The sequence below is a fragment of the Aedes albopictus genome, chromosome 1 (assembly GCF_035046485.1).
Source record: "Aedes albopictus strain Foshan chromosome 1, AalbF5, whole genome shotgun sequence".
In the NCBI taxonomy this organism is placed as follows: domain Eukaryota; kingdom Metazoa; phylum Arthropoda; class Insecta; order Diptera; family Culicidae; genus Aedes; species Aedes albopictus.
In genome coordinates, this window is record NC_085136.1 from 46,025,273 (window position 1) to 46,043,171 (window position 17,899).

The 17,899-nt window shown below is 44.7% G+C and overlaps 1 protein-coding gene across 4 annotated transcripts in view; it reads left to right on the plus strand.

The window, feature by feature from the left end:
• LOC109397859 (uncharacterized) overlaps positions 1-17,899 on the plus strand; it is a 469,989-nt gene that overhangs the window by 288,507 nt on the left and 163,583 nt on the right. For 2 of the 4 annotated variants that reach the window (XM_062844452.1, XM_062844454.1), the window contains exon 1: positions 6,850-7,793. The exons of 1 other annotated variant lie outside the window; for it this stretch is intronic. In XM_062844452.1, the coding sequence (XP_062700436.1) occupies positions 7,718-7,793 (76 nt within the window). In that variant the 5' untranslated portion in view covers positions 6,850-7,717. Of the gene's footprint in view, positions 1-6,849; positions 7,794-17,899 lie in introns of those variants that run through there. One more of the 4 variants, XM_029855003.2, reaches the window with a different exon arrangement.

Below are 17,899 nucleotides of genomic sequence, written 5' to 3' on the forward strand. Positions count from 1 at the left end.
ATATCTGGGAGATTCTTTAGAAGATTGAACTTGATCATATCGCGTCCCGGAGCGGAATTGTTTGATGAAAGAAGAGCCATAGAAAGTTCCAGCATAGTGAAGGGTCTGTCCAGAGAACCGTCTCTTGGGGATGTTTCCCAAGAAATCGGTTGTGCTGGGACTGAGTCTGGGCAGACCTTTTTCGCAAAGCTGAATATCCAACGGTTGGAGTATTCGTCACTCTCATTAGAAGGAGAGCGGTTTCGCATGTTGCGAGCCACTCTCCAAAGCGTTGTCATTGAAGTTTCTCTTGAGAGACCCTCAATGAAGTGTCGCCAATAACTACGCTTCTTCGCTTTCAGCAGGTTTCTCAGCTGTCTTTCGAGCTTTGCGTACTCTTGATAAAGATCTGAGGTACCGTGCCTACGAAAAGTTTTGAAAGCATCAGATTTTTTAAGATACAACTGGGTGCAATCATCATCCCAACCTAGTGTGGCTGGTCTTCTTTTGAAGGTTGCACTTGGAACACGTCGTTTTTGTGATTCTAATGCACTCTTATATATCAGTTCAGACAGGAACCGATACTCATCCAAAGGTGGGAGGGGATTGAATGATTCGATGCCAAAAGATACCGCTTCTGCATACTTTTGCCAATCGATATTCCTTGTGAGGTCAAAAGGAACCTGAATTGGATGGTCTGACCTTTCACTATTATGCTTTATGGTGGTTATAATGGGTAAGTGATCACTACCATGAGGATCCTCGATTACCTTCCACAAGCAATCGAATGATAGTGAACTTGACCCCAGTGATAGGTCGAGACGACTTTCTTTGCCGTCAGATGCAATACGTGTCACTTCACCTGTATTTAAAATGTTCAAATTGAAATCGTCGCACAAATCATAGAAAACGGCCGCTCTATTATCGTCATATGGTTCGCCCCACCCTGTACCATGCGCGTTCATATCACCCAGAATTAAAACTGGATGTGATAGTGCAGAAACCGCATTCCAAAGATGACGGCGGTTAATTGAAATTCTTGGAGGAATGTAAACGGAAGCTACGCAAAGTTCTTTACCCTTTACGTTTATTTGGCAAGCGACGATTTCTACGCCAGGATGAGTCGCGATTGGAATTCTATAAAATGAGTAAGTCTTTTTGATCCCCAAAAGAACTCCCCCATAATGGTCATCTCTATCCTGGCGTATAATGTTAAAATCGTGGAAGTTGAGTTCATCTTCAGAAGAAAGCCATGTTTCACAAAGGGCAAAAATATCACAATCAGAGTTGTGAATCAAAAACTTAAACAGGTCTAATTTAGGTTTTAGACTATGACAATTCCACTGTAGCACAGTGATCATATCTTGTACCTCACTTGATGAATTATCCATCGAAAGATATGATCGCAGCAAGGAGGGGCCATGATTGTGTCAGATTCCGAAAATATTCTTCTACTGTAGGTATAAACATATCAATAATGCCTCTTAATGTTTCTGGAAGGCTGAGGGCATTATATAAGCGATCCACGAGAACCCTAAAAGTAAACAGTCCTCGCTTGGGTCTAGGAGGCTTGCTTGAACTGCGAGGAACTTTGGTAGCTTTTTTCTTGCTACCTTGTCGATTATTTCTCTTTGAAGTGTATTTAACAGGTGGAGACGGGGGTGACAGGTTCTTGCTACAACATGGAGCTGAAGCTAGAGGAACCTGATTCTTCGGAGTTTTTAAGTTTACCCCGTCTCCTTTATCATTAGGCAAACTTTTGAGGGAAGACTTTAAAAAGACCTTTCGGCGCAATCCCGGGGAAGATGATGACTTCCTTTTTCCAGGTGCGTGTACCTCCGAAAGAGATCCACCCTCATCAGTTTCGCCATCGTCCTGATCATCGGAAGACAACTCCTGATAGGGATTTTCAACTGGGACAGCTGATTCAGACACGGAATCTGGTGTTTTAAAAGATTTCACCATCTCCGCATATGTCTGTTTGGAGCGCTTTATGATAGAGCGACTCTCATTTCGAATGCGTCTTTTGTAAGCCGGGCAAACTTGCAAGTCGTGTGGATCTCCGCCACAGTAGCTACATTTTTCCGCTTCCTGTGTGCAAGAGTCCTCCAAATGAGCTTGGTTGCATTTGCCACAACGGGGCTTGTTGTCGCAAAAGCTATCACTGTGACCAAACTGCTTGCATTTGGTACAATTAAAAACCTTCGGCCTAAAAAGATGCACTGGGTAAAAACCACCATCAATTACAACAAATTCCGGGAGGACGGAACCTGGAAAAGTCACTCGAAAAAACGCTGAAGGCGAGTACACCTTTTTATTTCCTTCCATGGAAACCTTAGATAAGCGTTTACAGTCTAGGATAGCCACATCAGGAATTGACCTATTTTTGAATCGACCAAAGCCGGTCTTGATGTCCTCACATGTCAGCATTTCGTCGAGGATCTTCCCCTCCACCTCCACTTCTCGTGCTGGCACATAGACCGCGTATTCAACAGTAAACGCTTCGTGTTGAGCAATTTCATTTGCTGCTTTGTAGCTAGGTGCGGTAACACGCAGCTTGGATGCTTTCACTTGGTGAATAACGGTCCCAGGATACTTACGCGTCAGCTCTCGAGAAATCGAAAGCATATTCAATGGCTTGCATTTGCGCCGGAAATAGACAACCCAAGGTCCAGGCGAAGATGGCTGATAAAACCGCGTACGAGCAATGATATCATTGGGAGGCGTTTCGCCTCCAATCGAATCGTCCATGTGGAAACAAATTTATGGAAAATAACTCAAAAGTGCAAAAGGGGAAGAGAAAAACCTTAAAGTATTTACAGTGCACTTTCTTCCTTAGGACGACAACTGTTTGGTTTGTAAACCAAACAATATTAATAATATATAGAAAATAAAAAATAAAGCAAAAAAAAAAAAAAAAACTTGTACTAATAATATACGAATTCAATTCTTATGTTTATTTTAGCGCACCCTGTAGGATGCAAAAAAAACGGTATTGAAAAAAAAGAAAAAATAGCTAATAAAAAAAAAACAAAAAAAAAATGTTCTGTTATTTACAGTTTGTACACCCTTACCCGTATACAGTAGTTTGGGAACCACTGTTATGGATGTCAAAAAAAAGCACGTGGTCGAATGTGGACTGGGGATACAATAGACAAAAGCGATCAAAACAAATTGGGCGGACAAAAGAGTGTATCGAAAGAGTGATACTTATCTGACCGGAGCAGGTAGATATTTATCACAGGCAGGCAGATGGTAAAGCTGTCCGTCGCGTCTGCCTTCGCACCCGTCGCCGCCGACCTCTTTGTTGACGGAGGGGCTGATGATGGCGATAATGATGACTTTTGGATGCGATTATTCGTTGACCTTGATGTACGATGATGCAAGCACCTCGCTTCCGCGTTGCGCTGGATACCACCTTGCGACACTACACTTCGCACAAGCAGGAGAACGCACGATATAAAAAACCTTCCGCAATTGCGGGGGAAAAAACTCTACTTCTACGAGGTCTATCGCGTGGTGAGATACGGAGCACACGTCCGACTCGTCCAAATGCACAACAGGGAATGAAGTCGATTTTTTTGTCATAAACAAAAAGCGCTAAATCTATTATCACCAGAATCATCTTCGGGAGTTGTCCAATTTGCCCCATTTTGCCCTATTTTCATAGAAAAAGGAGATTTAAAACGTATTTATAAGAAACAGATACTGCTAAGGAACGTTAACATTAGTTTTAGGTGCAATTGGCAGCTAACAGTAATTATGCGCATATATGAAAGATCTTTTCCCTATTTCACCCTACATGCCCCAAAACCTGCTGGATAATAACATATTTTGTATGGTCTTGCAATGTCACTGATTGCAAAACATAAATGAGATCATTTTTTTATATATACGAATGCGGTTTATCGATAATACTAGAATCATTCTCGTAATGGTACAAACAGCTGTCCATTTTACCCCAATTCACCCTGCTATTTTATGTAACGAATTATAAGCTAATAAATAAATTAATTAAATTAATAAATTAATTTCCCTTATTTTCATTGGTGCTCAAACCGATGTAATCGAAAATACAGTCATACATACGACTTTTTCTATAATTTTAGCTTCTCATGGGGAATTAGGGTATAATAAGTATTTTATAAAATTTGCCAATTATAAACAAAACTGATTAAATTGGCCGTCTTAAAGTACCAATATGTATATATTAAAGATGCTACATTTAATCAATTCTTAGTATATTTGCCACATATTAAGATTAAGATTAATGCTCATTATGCCCTCAGTTCCCAACCAAATGCAAGAATTGGAAAATAGTAATATATCATAACTTTTATTTTGATTACATTGGTTTCAGTACCAGAAGTCGATTAATTCGGACATAAGCAAACACGAGAAATCTTTTTATTCATGAGACAGGGCGCATTGGCGTAAAATGGACAGCAGTTTGTACCGTCCCGTGATTCTAAAGCTAATCGATAAACCGTATTTGTATGTATCAAAAATGACTTCATGTTGCAACCATGATGTAGAGTGCTGTTACAAAACAATACAAAATATGTTATCATCCAGCAGTTTTCAGGGCATGTAGGGTAAAATAGGAAAAAGATCTTTTTCATATATGCGCATAATTACTGTTAGCTGCCAATTGCACCAAAAACTAATTTTAACGTTTCTTAGCAGAATCTGTTTCTTATAAATACGTTTTAAATCTCCTTTTTCTATGAACATAGGGCAGAATGGGGCAAATTGGACAACTCCCGAAGATGATTCTGGTGGTAATAGATTTAGCGCTTTTTGTTTATGACAAAAAAATCGACTTTAAAGCAGTAACATTAAAAATCTATTCATAATTAGGTAAAAGTGTGAATTTCCAGCAGTTGTGGGGGCATAGGGGGCAAAATTAGCATTTGAAAGGATCTTTAATGTATTTTTATGATTGCTATGAATCTCTAATTATATCTGCAGCTATTTTCAACGATCTACAGTCGTGCATGTTGTTTGAAATTACATTTTGACTCTCTTCTTGTATGAAAAAAGGGCAAAATGGGGCAAAATGGACCACTTCCCGTGCCGTGCGGTGAATGAATTTAGCACCAATCGATTTCTCGTATTTTTTTACGTCAGAAATGGTCAACTTCACGTACCGAAACCAGCGGCGTTAAAAGATCCGTTTTTTGGGTCGATTTTTCCCACTGTGCGCTGGTCATCGCCTTCAGCTTGGCCGGTCTACCGTCTTCTATCGGAAAGTTCTTGCCCATCAGTGGACCACGTTTCACTGGTAGGGCTTTGCACATGTCGTAGCTTGAGCCACAGGGCAGTTTACCCTCGTACCTACGCCTCCGACAAGTTTCATGGTCTCGTGCGCCAAGATCGATCTTCCAGCGTTCAGGGTCAACTTCTCCTAATTGCGCGCACCAAACACGCTTCGTTTCTTGGTCATACTGCTTCTTGGCAAGAGCCACCGACTTGCGGAGATTCAGTAGACTTTACTTAACGTCCTCCCTGATATTGTTCCACCCGCGGTTGTACCCAGGTATCAGTAGGCTGGCTCCAGAGGCACGTTGTCCTCCATTTGGGAAATTTGTGCCATTAATTTGTGCAGTTGTACCCAATCAGCTCATCGAGTTGTTCAGCGACTACTATCATCTTGGGTAGCTCACATCTGATGCGGTTTAACGCCTGCATGACCAAAGTCCTGAAAGAACGTTTAGTGACCCAAATGAGCATTTGAGTATGCCAAATAGACATTCAGTTGCCCAACTGGACATTTGAACAGCTCCAATAGACATTGATTGGCCAAAATTACATTTGAGTGGTTCTATTGAACATTTATAAGGTTTTAACGGACATTTGAATGTTACCTTGTACTGTACTAGATTTTTTCGCAGTGCATCAAGGCTCCTACAAAAAGGGCTTCCCGATCTGGCCCGATCAACGACACGTTTGCATACTTACCATTCTCGTATTGCAGCAAAATTCAACTTACACACATCGCTTAGCTGGATGTTTTTGTAGAAACAACCTTAATCTCGCTTCAAAAGGTTGCAACGCAACAACCTACTGCACTAATCATCATCGCCATTCGTCGACTCGTCCTCGAAGATACATGGAGCATGACTCGCGCCCATTATAATGCCACTCGAATCGTCGTCGTCGCCGTCTTCTGTATATGTACAGGGGAACCATAAATTACCGAGTCGAACGGCTCAATTACCGCACTGAGCAACAACAAAAACTCTCTGCAAAAACACTTATCATCATCGGAGTGTGTTGTGTACACCGACTGGCGATGACTGACTGGTGACTACAACTGTCCAGTATAGTTGCGATTAAGTGTGTATTTAGCATACGAAAGTGTCACCCCTAACTTAACTAGCGCGCGGCAGCGCGTTTTACTCACATGTGTCACAAACTCGCCTTCACCACTGCACTGCACTGCTGTAGTAGTCGTTGCTCGATTCGGCATCTTTTACGACAAATTAGCCGAGAAGCGCTTTCGTCGCATCGTCGTCGACTGTCGACTTCAGTCGACGGACGGTCCAGTCCGGTCCAATCAGTAGCTATCAGAGTGCAAGTGCGCAAGGTGCGGTGGTAGTAGGCGCTGAGCGTCATCACAGCAATCGCGAATCAAAGTCGCCTGCGCACTTTGACCCCGAATCGGTCGAGTACGACGCGTTGAAACGAGCGAAGATCGCTATCGGGTATCGGCAGCGGCTACTGCGATGCGATAAACACGCGGTGGCGCAGCTTCGCGCATGTGATATCGCTGAGTGCTGACCTTTGCCGATCATCGGCACACCAATACACTCTCGCATCCCCATCAGCGTTGTTGCTTGCTCGGTAATTTGGTTTGGTTGTGGAGGATGGAGAAGCGGAAGAGCAGCGTGCAAATTTAAGAGTGCGCGCGGTTTGTTTACCTTTTTTTTCTTCTTGTTTGGGCCCAGTCAGAAGCGGGTAGTTCGGGAAGTCCGCTGCGAGCGGGTGCGGGTAGAACGGCAAATCTCCTCAGCTCGGTACAACACGCTTATCTCGTGTGTGTGTGCGCGCCGCTCGTTCGTCATCGGCCGGCCCGGCGAGAGAAATATGAATTATTATCGACCTCTACCCGAGTCCGAGTAGGCGAGGAAACCCCGTACCGGACGGTAGTAGTTGTGATCGTCGTCCAGACTCGTTTTTTCGGGAAGGAGGTCGATCGGTCGGACAGTCCGCTGACGTTTATTGTTAGTCAGTCAGAACAGTACCGCCGGAGGATATTCCTGTTGCGTTGGAGGTTGTACATCTTCGTATAGGATCGTCGGGTGCGGGTGCGGGGCCACGTGATACCAAAGAGATCTTCGTTCGCATCGACGAAGTCGAAGGCGACGAGATCAACTGTCAAAACCGAAGCCATCTTCCCTGTGCACTGTGATTGGGTAATTAATTTTGATCGATTCGTTTTGTGTCGTGCGCGATCATCGTCGCGTCGCCGTTCAGTGAGTGTGGAATTTGAGTAACCTCGAGAAAACTGCGTGTGCGTGCGTGCGTGTTAGAAAGATCACTCCGAGGCAAAGTGTAGTGTTCAGTAAAGGCAGAAAATTGTCTTGTAAATCTGTGTAAATTGCGAAGTGCGTGCCTAGCGTCTGTTACCAAGAAAAAAGTCTTCACGGTTTCAAATCACGCACATCGATCAAGTTAAGCAAGAGAGTGAGAGTTGTATCAGCGGAGATCCGGATAAAGCTTCATCGCAGCAGCCATGGGAAGCGTTTCCAAGGAGCCGGCCACCTACGATGGAATACTCATCGACGAGAGCCAACAGTTCATACTAGACGGTAAGTTCAAGTTCTTTCCTCACATCGCTCGCGGAAATCGCACCTCGCGTGTTACTTTGCGCGCGCGGAAGGTCAACTTCCCGTCCCGTACCTAACTAGGAGAGTATGTAGTATGTACGCAAAACGAGCAGCGGTAAATTTAGTGCGCTCAAACAAACTTCCTTCCTGGTTTTAAACTTTGTTGAGTTTTGCATTCTTTCCTTCTTCCGTCACGGCTATCGTGCGTCTTTGTCTCAGTCAGGAAGAAAGATCGAAGCAGGCGAACGAAATGTTTTGGGGGCATGTCACTCCGGCTGAAAACTGTCAGTGAACGCGAATAGATCCGTCCCGTTGGATTACTTTTATTGTTTTCCCCTCATAACTGTTACTTTTCTAGTTTTATTGTGGATTTGAAGTAACTCAAAGCCTACTTCTTAGTCGTACTGTGGTTCTCCATATAACCTCGTTAAATAAAACTTAGATTCTGGGGAAAGTATGGTTCCAAAGCTGAAACTTTAAGGAATTGACCGAAGAGCATCACCTGGAAAAATCGGAAACCAAGTCGAACGAAACAGCTGACTGTCACCACCGCACCGGATGACGCATGAACTAAAAATTTCCTCACACAAAAGCAAAAGCCGAACGAGGTCGACCTTGACAGAGAGCGGAGTGTGATTGCTATCAGCGGCCAGTGCCAGAGCCAGCTAGCCAGCCAGCGCAGCAGTCAGCAGCTAATGGACCGGCTTATTGACCGGTGCGGAGATTTGTTGTTGCTTAGTGCTGCTCTGTGTGGTATTCGCAATCGGACACCAACCGCTAAGTCACCACTCAGTCAGTCAGTGTAGTTAAGGTGTCGGCTCGATTGGTTGCGGCACCCAAAGCAAAATGGCAATAAAATGTCAATAAACGCGTTATTTATTGTTTTGTGATGAGTTGTGTCGTCGGTGGAGTGAGGGAATTCATCGTGGAAGCTTTTGGATTCTCTTTGAAGTTGGAGCTAAACGCAGACGAGCAGCTAATCAGAAGCAATTGAAATGATCCAGGAGTTAAAAAAAGGGATCCAAAAGCCAACAGCTCCTCCTACAAAGAGTTTACCGAGAAAGTTATGGACGACAAGGTCGAAGTCAGAACCCTGTGCCCGGAAACCACCCTCCACGGCAAAGACTTGGACGAGATCATTGGAGGAAGAAGCAGGTTTAGCCATGAAGGAACAGTGTAAGCTAGGAGAAGTCCAATGCCGATCGATAAAGCCACCAACAAGGGACTAAGAGTTCGCAAGATCAAAGTAGGCTGGTCTGTGGGCCCGCTGAGTATGGGGCCGTCTCACAACCCTAAGGGGAAGCAATCTACTGGAGGATCTGACTAAGCTAAACAAAGACATTGCCAACAAAGGTAGTACCAGTACGTATGGTAGAGGTGGTTGAGAGTCTATCATTGACGTTACTTTTTGCAGTTCTGTGCCAATGGGAGTGATTAACAGGACAGTAAATAACTGGAGGAACACACCCACGGCGACCATGAAATCATCTGAAATATTAGAGGCAGAGCTCGGTTGGAGTCAAGTGGAACACAACTGAACGAGCGGAGATGAAAGACAGTGAACCTCAACAAGGACGTGCTTGTGGAGCCGCTAATCTGGAGGACAATTCACTGAACCTCAGCGCAGACGACCTGATAGCGGTACTATCCCGAGCATACGACGCAACAATGTCAAGGACGGGAAACCCTAGAAACTGTCGACACCCCGTCTACTGGTAGAGTCTGGTTGCTGATCTGCATGCACAGTGCTTACAAACTAGAAGGAGGAAGCTGAGGGCCAGAAATGACGGTGGTGGGGAGCAGCGAGGGTTATCTTACAGAGCAGCAAGAGCCGCATTGCACAAGGCGATCAGGCTCAGCAGAAAAACCTGTCTTGATGATCTCTGCCACAAGGCCAACGTGAATTAGTGGGGTAGCGGATACAAAGTAGCCTTGTCGAAGATAATAGGGCCTGCGGTATCACTTGACAGGTGTCCAGAAAAGATCTAGGCACTGTTTCCGATGCCCGAGCCAGTGATGTGGCGGCGCACATTGTACGTCAATCAGGATAGCCAGGACGAAAAAATTAGGGTAACTAACGGAGAGTTGTCCGCCATGGCGAAATACTCGCCAACCTAGGGAGCCCAGACTCGGACGGATCACCGAACGTGGCCCCAAAAACAGAAGTTCACTAAAACCCGGATAGGCTCAGCAGCACATTACAATAGGCAGTTTCCCCGATATCTGAAAAAGGCAGAAGTTAGTGCTGCTACCGAAGTCAGATAAACCTCCCGGAGATCCTTCGGCATATCGACCGATATACCTATTGGATACTGGTGGTAAATTGTTGGATAGAGTAGTCCCAAACAGACTAACGAAGAACATGGAGTGCGAGACCGGCTTGTCAGAGATTCCGACAGTTTGGATTCATTAACCCTCGAGCAGTTGCGTCTTCGACTACCTGCAACGGCACTACGTTCACGCTGTGTATCACAAGCGTACATTTTTCATGGTGCGTGTACTCAGTACACGACGCGACCGCTCCCGGGTTAAAGGCAGGTCTACATTTACTACTCAGAGTGGTCACCCTGGATGTCAAAAATGTCTTCAACAAGGTCAGGATCGTGAAAAGTTATTTCCAGAATCGCACACTTTTTTTTACAAAACAGACGCCCAGAAGATGAGTGTGGCAATTACTGCGGGCGTTCCACAGGGATTTTCTTTTCGGATCCGACCCTCTGGAATGCCCCACGTATGACAACATTCTAACAGCCTTCCCAGAAGAGTGAAAATTGTTAGCTTTGCGGATGATGTGGTGCTGCTAGAGATCATCGGTGAGTCACAAGAAGAGGTCAAAGTATAGGCCACGTAGGCGGCAGACGCTGAGGAAGACTAGATGCGGTGTAGCAGTTTAAAATAACTTACGAAGTTGAAGGGGTGAATCCAGCTGATAGCGTCTGATGATGGCCGAAGAATAGTAGGTCAAAACGCGTAACGCGAAAATATCTGTTTCTGTTACTTTGCACCGATAAGTGCCAATAAACCAACCACAAGAAGCTATCGCTAGCTTACCACAAAACTGAGCTGGTGATGATCCGTAGGTAACCGGAAGACAAGGCCAGAATGCAAGGATCATGGTTGGCTAAAGCATTTTGACTTTTTTGAAGCGAAAAGTCAGACTCTCGGGAGAGATGCAGGAGGGTTGACTGAACATTAACAGACGGTGAGGATAACTTCCATATGACGCAATTTCTGTCTGGTCATGGGTGCTTTAAGTCATCTTCAGATATCCAAGGTTTGCGCACTCGCGAGGAGAAATGGTAGCGAAGAACAGGACTGCAGTTCAGATCATGTTAGCACTACAGCGAAGTTGGCGGGATGAACAACGCTCGGTTTCGGGAGATATTCCTACGCCGGCGCTACAAAAAATCCTGGATTAACGCTATTCTACAGACCAGTGACCGATTCTGCGCTGTGGTAACGATAGACGTCTAAACCGCGTTTAACATCACCAGCTAGGAGGCGCTACTTGCAGAACAGCATACTGGTATACAAGACCAACGCAGGACAGAGGTCTTTGGGAGTGACGGAAGGTTTTCCAGGAAGGTCTATACTCGGTTCAATGCTCTGGAATGCCATATGCCATGGAGTATTACTTTAAAACTTCCGAAAGGAGTTATCATCGTGAGCTTTGCAAACGACATCGTGTCTATGGTAATAAGAGAGACACTTGAAAAAGTGGAAATGTTAGCGACGGAATCGATGGCCATTGTTGAAAGGTGGATGACAGGAGCCAAACTGCAGATTGCTCATCACAAAACAGAATTGCTTCTGATCAGCAACTGTAAAGCAGTCCAAAGGATGGAGATCGTAGTCGAAGAGCACGTAAACGTATCGAAACGCACTTTGAAGCACCTAGAGGTGACGGTCGATGGTCGTGTGAACTTCAAGGAACACGTCGACGTCGTCGATGCCTGCGTAAAGGCGGTGAATGCTATCAGCGCTGTACCAACGATCGTGCCGAACGTCGGGGAACCAAGAAGCAGTACAATGCGTCTTCTGGCGAACGTAGCAGGCTCAATACTTAGGGATGGTGCTCCATCATGAACTGCAATGCTGAATACGAAGCACAACCGAATAGGGTTAAAAAGCGGACTCCTTATTCATGACCATGCAAGTTGCGAGTGACTGCAGAGTAATTTCGACGAAGGCAGTGTGCGTGATTACCGGAATGTTTCCCGGATGTACCCATCGGAAGAATGACAGAAACGTGAGGAGCATAACCAGAACGAACTCATTGGTCAAGTGACAGCAAAAGTGTGATATCACGATGAAGAACAGGTGGACTTACCGACTGATCCTAAAAATTTTACAGTCGGTAAATAGGAAGCATGGAGAGATGTACTTCCATATGATGTTGACACATGACAATGTTGTAGCACAGATATGCTGCAAAGAAGACACGTAAACGCTGTCGATAGCGCAGTAACGAGGATACTGTCGGAGCTGCAGAAGAAGTAGCGGGAAGACCAAAGGGCGGGAAGTCACAATTGAAGTAGGCTTGCTGTGAACCGGAAGCCAGTCTCAAATCGACAATGCAGGACAGACTCCGGCATCTGTCCGAAAAGTAACGGCTTCGAAAGAGCTTCCATTGCCGGCCGGCGAATTCTTAATTCTTCGTCGGTGTAGTTCACCACCGGGGACTATCCGAGCAGTACGCTAGATGACGGAACGTCATTAGACACACGCTCAAGATGACCTATTTCGATGGAAAGTTATCTATGGAAGTGATGTAGGCACGGGAATTGTCCAGTGATGAGTAAAGAGTTAGTGCGGATGATCGCAATGGCTGTTGTAAGACTGGGACAGAAAGGCTCAGCTTACAAAAGATTCAACCATGAGATTCGACGTGAGAGGAAGATGGACCAAGAAATGACCCTGAATCAGCACTTCCAGGTCGTTGGGTCTGCTGAAATAGGTGTGACGTGTGAGAGAGATGGAGTTCAAGCAGGGCCAGTTGCATAATGAACTCGCCCTGCGATAGGACGAAATTGCCATGGTCGCACAGCATACTGCTGTCTTCTACAACCTACCGAAATTTGGACCACGGCGAGGAATAGATTTGAAAACGATGAGGTCGTTTCTGTAGTGGTTCACAACCACCGTCTGATGGTGCTGCGAATGGAACTGCTTGGACAGGACAGTTTAACCAACTCTCGAACAACTCCCTTAAAGTTTCGGGCGTTGTCGCAAAGGATGGAACTGGGTCTATCCCTGCGAGCGATGAATTGATATAGTGTCGCAATGAAGGCAGCTGTTGAGAGATCGTAGACCATTTCTACGTGGATGACCTCGGTAGCGAGACAGACAAAGGTGGCTATGGAGTACTTCGTACGTAGGAATTTGCGGATCTTCCGGTATTGTGTTGAGAAAAGGCAAAGTTGGCGGATGCAAGTCTCCCAAGAACTGCTCAAGAACAGTATTGGCTTGCAGCGGAAACAGTTAACGTTGGGGGATTCGCTTTCACTAGCTAGCTACCGAAGCGATGTCGTTCGATAATAGTTCGGATAGAAATTGTCGCACGAAAGTGAACCCGAATAGACCCTGGCATTCCGTGGAGCTCCTCTACTTATACAAAAGTAGGCCAGAAACATGACCTGTTAATCTGGATACCCGATTCGCTACAAAAATATGCCATCTTGAAGGGACGGAGTTGATCCAGTGAAGCATTATCTTTGAAAGCCACCAGAAATACCTGTTCTTCCTGAATCTCCGTGCGGGGCTGCGTTGGTTATGAGGTGAACAGAGATGCTAGACTGTTCGGATGTAGACAAAGGCCGGCGATGTATGGTAGAGTCCGTGCAGTTCTACATTCATCGTCGCGTTGGCGAATGCTGCCCGAGGAGTAGCAGAAATTAATGTCAGAGCCTTCAGAGACTTCTGTGGAATTCCAGCCTGAAACTGCTATTGACTGTCGTTGAGAGGGTCGTCTCAAGAGTGCAAAGTTCACCGGATTTTCGTCAAGACTACCAAAGGACCAATCAATCTAGAGAGCCGGAGAGTTATACTGTGCTCTATAACACAGTAAGTACTCTTTGCGATACCGTCCGTTTGGGATTATTTTGGAACGCAATAGAGGCGCAGATCCGTGGGTCCAGATCAATCCTATAGTTTTGATGGTTGACGGTGGAACCGTACCGTAGCTGATGGTGGAGTGGTGGCTCCAAGGAGGATTACCGCCAAAACGAATAAGAAAGAGTGGATAATCGGATGGATTGAGGCGTATGTGCAGCAGATACTTTTTTTTACATATTGACCTCAATTGACATTTTGGTGGCTTATTAGTCCTGTAGATGTTTTGAGAACCATCATAATACCTTAAACCTTTTGTTTCATTTTTATGATGGTCTTTTCTACTCTATTTACTGAAAAATTCTTCTTAGGACGCCACCGGAAGCGAAGTGATATTGCATAGAAATCGTCTTGTAGAACAGGTTCTACCATCAGCCGGACGCAATGAAAACTGCTGTTAATTTGGAAGCCATACTGCCTACCTCTTCCATACCATGATACGGAAGGTGATAGAACAAAAAATAGTCATCGCTTATACTCCGACATGAAGTCTGAATAGGCCTCCTTTGGGATGGTGACGTTCAAGGGCATGGAATCCTCGGACAGCTGTTTCCTTCGAGGGGCCGAGGTAAGCCAAAACATCAGGCCTTCCAAAACGGAGTTACCTTGAATTGACCTGAATCGTCACGACCGTCAATGTGATAGCTACAAAGTGTTCTTCACAAGAAATTTCTTCTGGGGAGTTGATGCTTGGTGACCAGCGGGATTCCAGTGCCCAGAGGCTAGAGATCGCGAGTATTTGTGCGTGCTGCAAATGCAGCCTCCCGCTGGTTTCGAGAATACTGAATTGGTACTCTTCCGGCAGCTATTCAGCTGAAAGCTGTGTTTAAAATAACAGGTTGTTCGGGACCAAGTTTTAAGAATCACTCTAGTCAGTGGCAATTCGTAGTCAATGTCCATCCACTACAGCAAAACTGTCGCTCGTGGTTTGAAGAACCTCGGGTCAGCCAGGGTAACCCCAGCCAGGATCTTCCAATGAAAAGAATCGATCGCAGTTGCTGGAAGTTCACGAGTAGTTTTCTTCAGGATTTAACAGGGTTCTACGCAGTAGTTTTACCATCTGGATCAACGATAGCTGTGATGTAGTTTCTGTTTCACAGAGCGTTTCCATCCAGAGCTGAAAACCTTGAAAATGGCGGTTTGCAACAGAACTGTAGCAGGAGCTCCTCGACCACTACCGAGGAAAGTGGTAGAAACGAAACTGAGATCCTTGTATTCAGTAACTTCGGTAGACTTTGGTAGGGCTTTTATTTGCCTGCGGGTGAACAGATCGACTATTGCAAACTGTATGAGCGAAAAGCTTACTCGATCCAGTAGTGGGGGATTTCCCAAACTCTAGGAAAGTTTCACCCAATTCGACCAGGAATCGGTTGAATTCCCCTCGCATCATATTCAGATGTCATCAAAACTGCATCCACCTCATAGCAGTCAATATTTGAACATTCACGAGTGCATTGAATCCAACCGATGGAGGGCCCGCCTCGCCCTTATACGATGTCGTAATAACTCTCTGGCAGCGGCAGCGGAGAAACTTTTCTACACCGTTGTTTTACTACCCGCCGCCACGAAGGGTGGAGCTGTCAAACGATTGATTGAAAAGTTTGTGTTTGTTTTGGTTGCACGTATTCATGTTTCCACTGAATCGAACAAACCAACTTTCCTCTTTCTTCGTAGGTAGGTTTGAGTGTGGCATACAAAATGCTAATACCTTGATTCAACATCGTAGTAGCTCGCGCCCTTGTCCGTCCGAAAGGCACAGCAAACATTCAAATGAGTAGCAAAGCAACCAACAACAGCGTTCGATGAGCGTTGCTCTGTGCTTCTGGCTAATGAACACTAATCTCAGCAAGCGGTATTAATTGTTTTAGCGGCATGGTGGTGTCCCGATCGGCATAGGGTAACAAACTTGGTATCTTTATCGTATTGGCGTCCAAACTGTGGCAAAGCCTGTTTCTCCACTCAGTGTTTCATCCCAAGTAAAATTTTTAGTCAAGTAGACTAGAAGAGGTTCTTGAAACCGTCATAAAATCAAAATAAAAGGTATAAGGTTTTATGGCGGTTATGAAAACCTTTACAAGACTAATTGGCAAGAGATTTCTTTAGCGATGCATGATACAAATATTCTCTTTGCCCAAGAATTTTGAGGAAATTTTCATTACAAAAATTTCCTTGATCGACCTTAATTAAGTAGACTCTTGCTAAACCATTAAAAAACCAAAGTTTAATTACTTTGGTTTTATTACGGCCTCTAGAATCTCTTCAAGGCTAATTAGACTTCATAATGATACTTCGGATGCACAGTATGGCCTAACTTATCTACCAGGGTTTTCTATTGTTGATGTACAAATATTTTGTTATTTTGCTCAGTTCGGGATCCATCCTCACCTGCTATTACCACACGTTTAGACATATTTTGATCAGCTCTTCCAAAAAGGGCCACGTGTTTACTTCATCCCGCGCTGTGCATGTGAATGTAATGATCTGAAACTGCCATAATAGATGAGGAGGCAAGGCGCGCAGCTGTTTAATCCCCAAAAGCGTGAATCGCCCAAGGAGCGCAGCGTTAGAGCATCATCGATTAATAATAAAATAATCAAATGTGTTTGGTCTTGATTTAATTACATTTTACAAGCTCCAGCGCCCACCTCGTAGGTATAACACGGGTGAGTGTAAAAGTTGCTAAATGAGCCGCTACGGCTGCATTTGTTACTGGCACCGACACGAACGGCCTTGGCAACTGCAGAAGAAAAGTGAATTTATCCCGCCCGTTTTCGCGCCACCAGTGGAGTGAGAGGAACTTTCCCAGATTTGCTCGGAAATCGAGGGTTTTTGTATGCAGTTGGGTTTGTGGGGCGCCAGACGTCACATCTATCGCGTGACAGTTCGAACTGTCACGAAACCGTCGAACGTCTGGGAGACCATCTACTGGAACATTTGAGAATGTAATTTCAAACGGTTTTGCGTTTGTTTTGTCAACATGATACGTGAAGATTGTAGAGACAGTATCCAGTTTCCTTCGACCTGGTTGAAGTCGTTGCATTGTTTGGATACTAGCATAACAGCGAATGTCAGGTCGTTTTTCAATGAGAGGAAATCAGAGCACAACCACAGCAAAGAAGGGGATATCAGGTTGCACCTACATCGCACAGTTTGGTCTCGATGCATATCTTGCTGGTTTTCCGCAAATTCGACGTTCCACCTGGGAGCTGAAAGCCACATATTCTTCAAGCCGTGACGTGAACTGATATATGACAATGAATGGAAACATGAGCTGCTGCATTTGGCATAACTGTTGGATCAAATTCGTCTCTGTTTCGAAAGTTTGTTGCATCGCATCTTAAAAAGAAAAGTTCGAACACACTGTTCAGTGATGATTGAGCTGTGTCAAATTGTAAGTTACTTTTTACTTTCCTTTAATTCTCCAAATGCTCCTGCTTGAATTAAAAATTGCCTCTACCTCTGATTCTTCTCATTGATTTTTATCCTTTTTACTAATCATTTTTATTGGATCACTTTCCATTTTGTCTGTCCCTGATCTCGTATCGTTCTTCTTGATTCATTTTATGTTTATTTTATCTCTCATTTTTGAAGCTCTCATACTATATGTATGACTTACAGTTACTGTTCTCATATGATGGGCTTGGTGGTCCAGTGGTTTCCGCTTCTGATTCGTATGCAGTGGGTCCTGGGTTCAATACCTGGCCATTTCCTCCTATTTTGTATCATATATATTCATATATTTGTTCATAGCTGTAGTAGGTCATAGTAGGCTGACTTAGGACAAGGAGTAGTTTGACATTAGGGATGCTCAGATTGTAATAAACCACTGAACCAGAAAGACGTTGTTTCACTACAATAGCCATCGCTTAAACAAGGAATGGGTTGAAAAACCGTTCCCCTTCTTTCCAACTTCCACAGCATAGTGTCAATCTATCAGGTAACGGCTACTAGTTATGCAATCAAGCAAACTGTGCCGC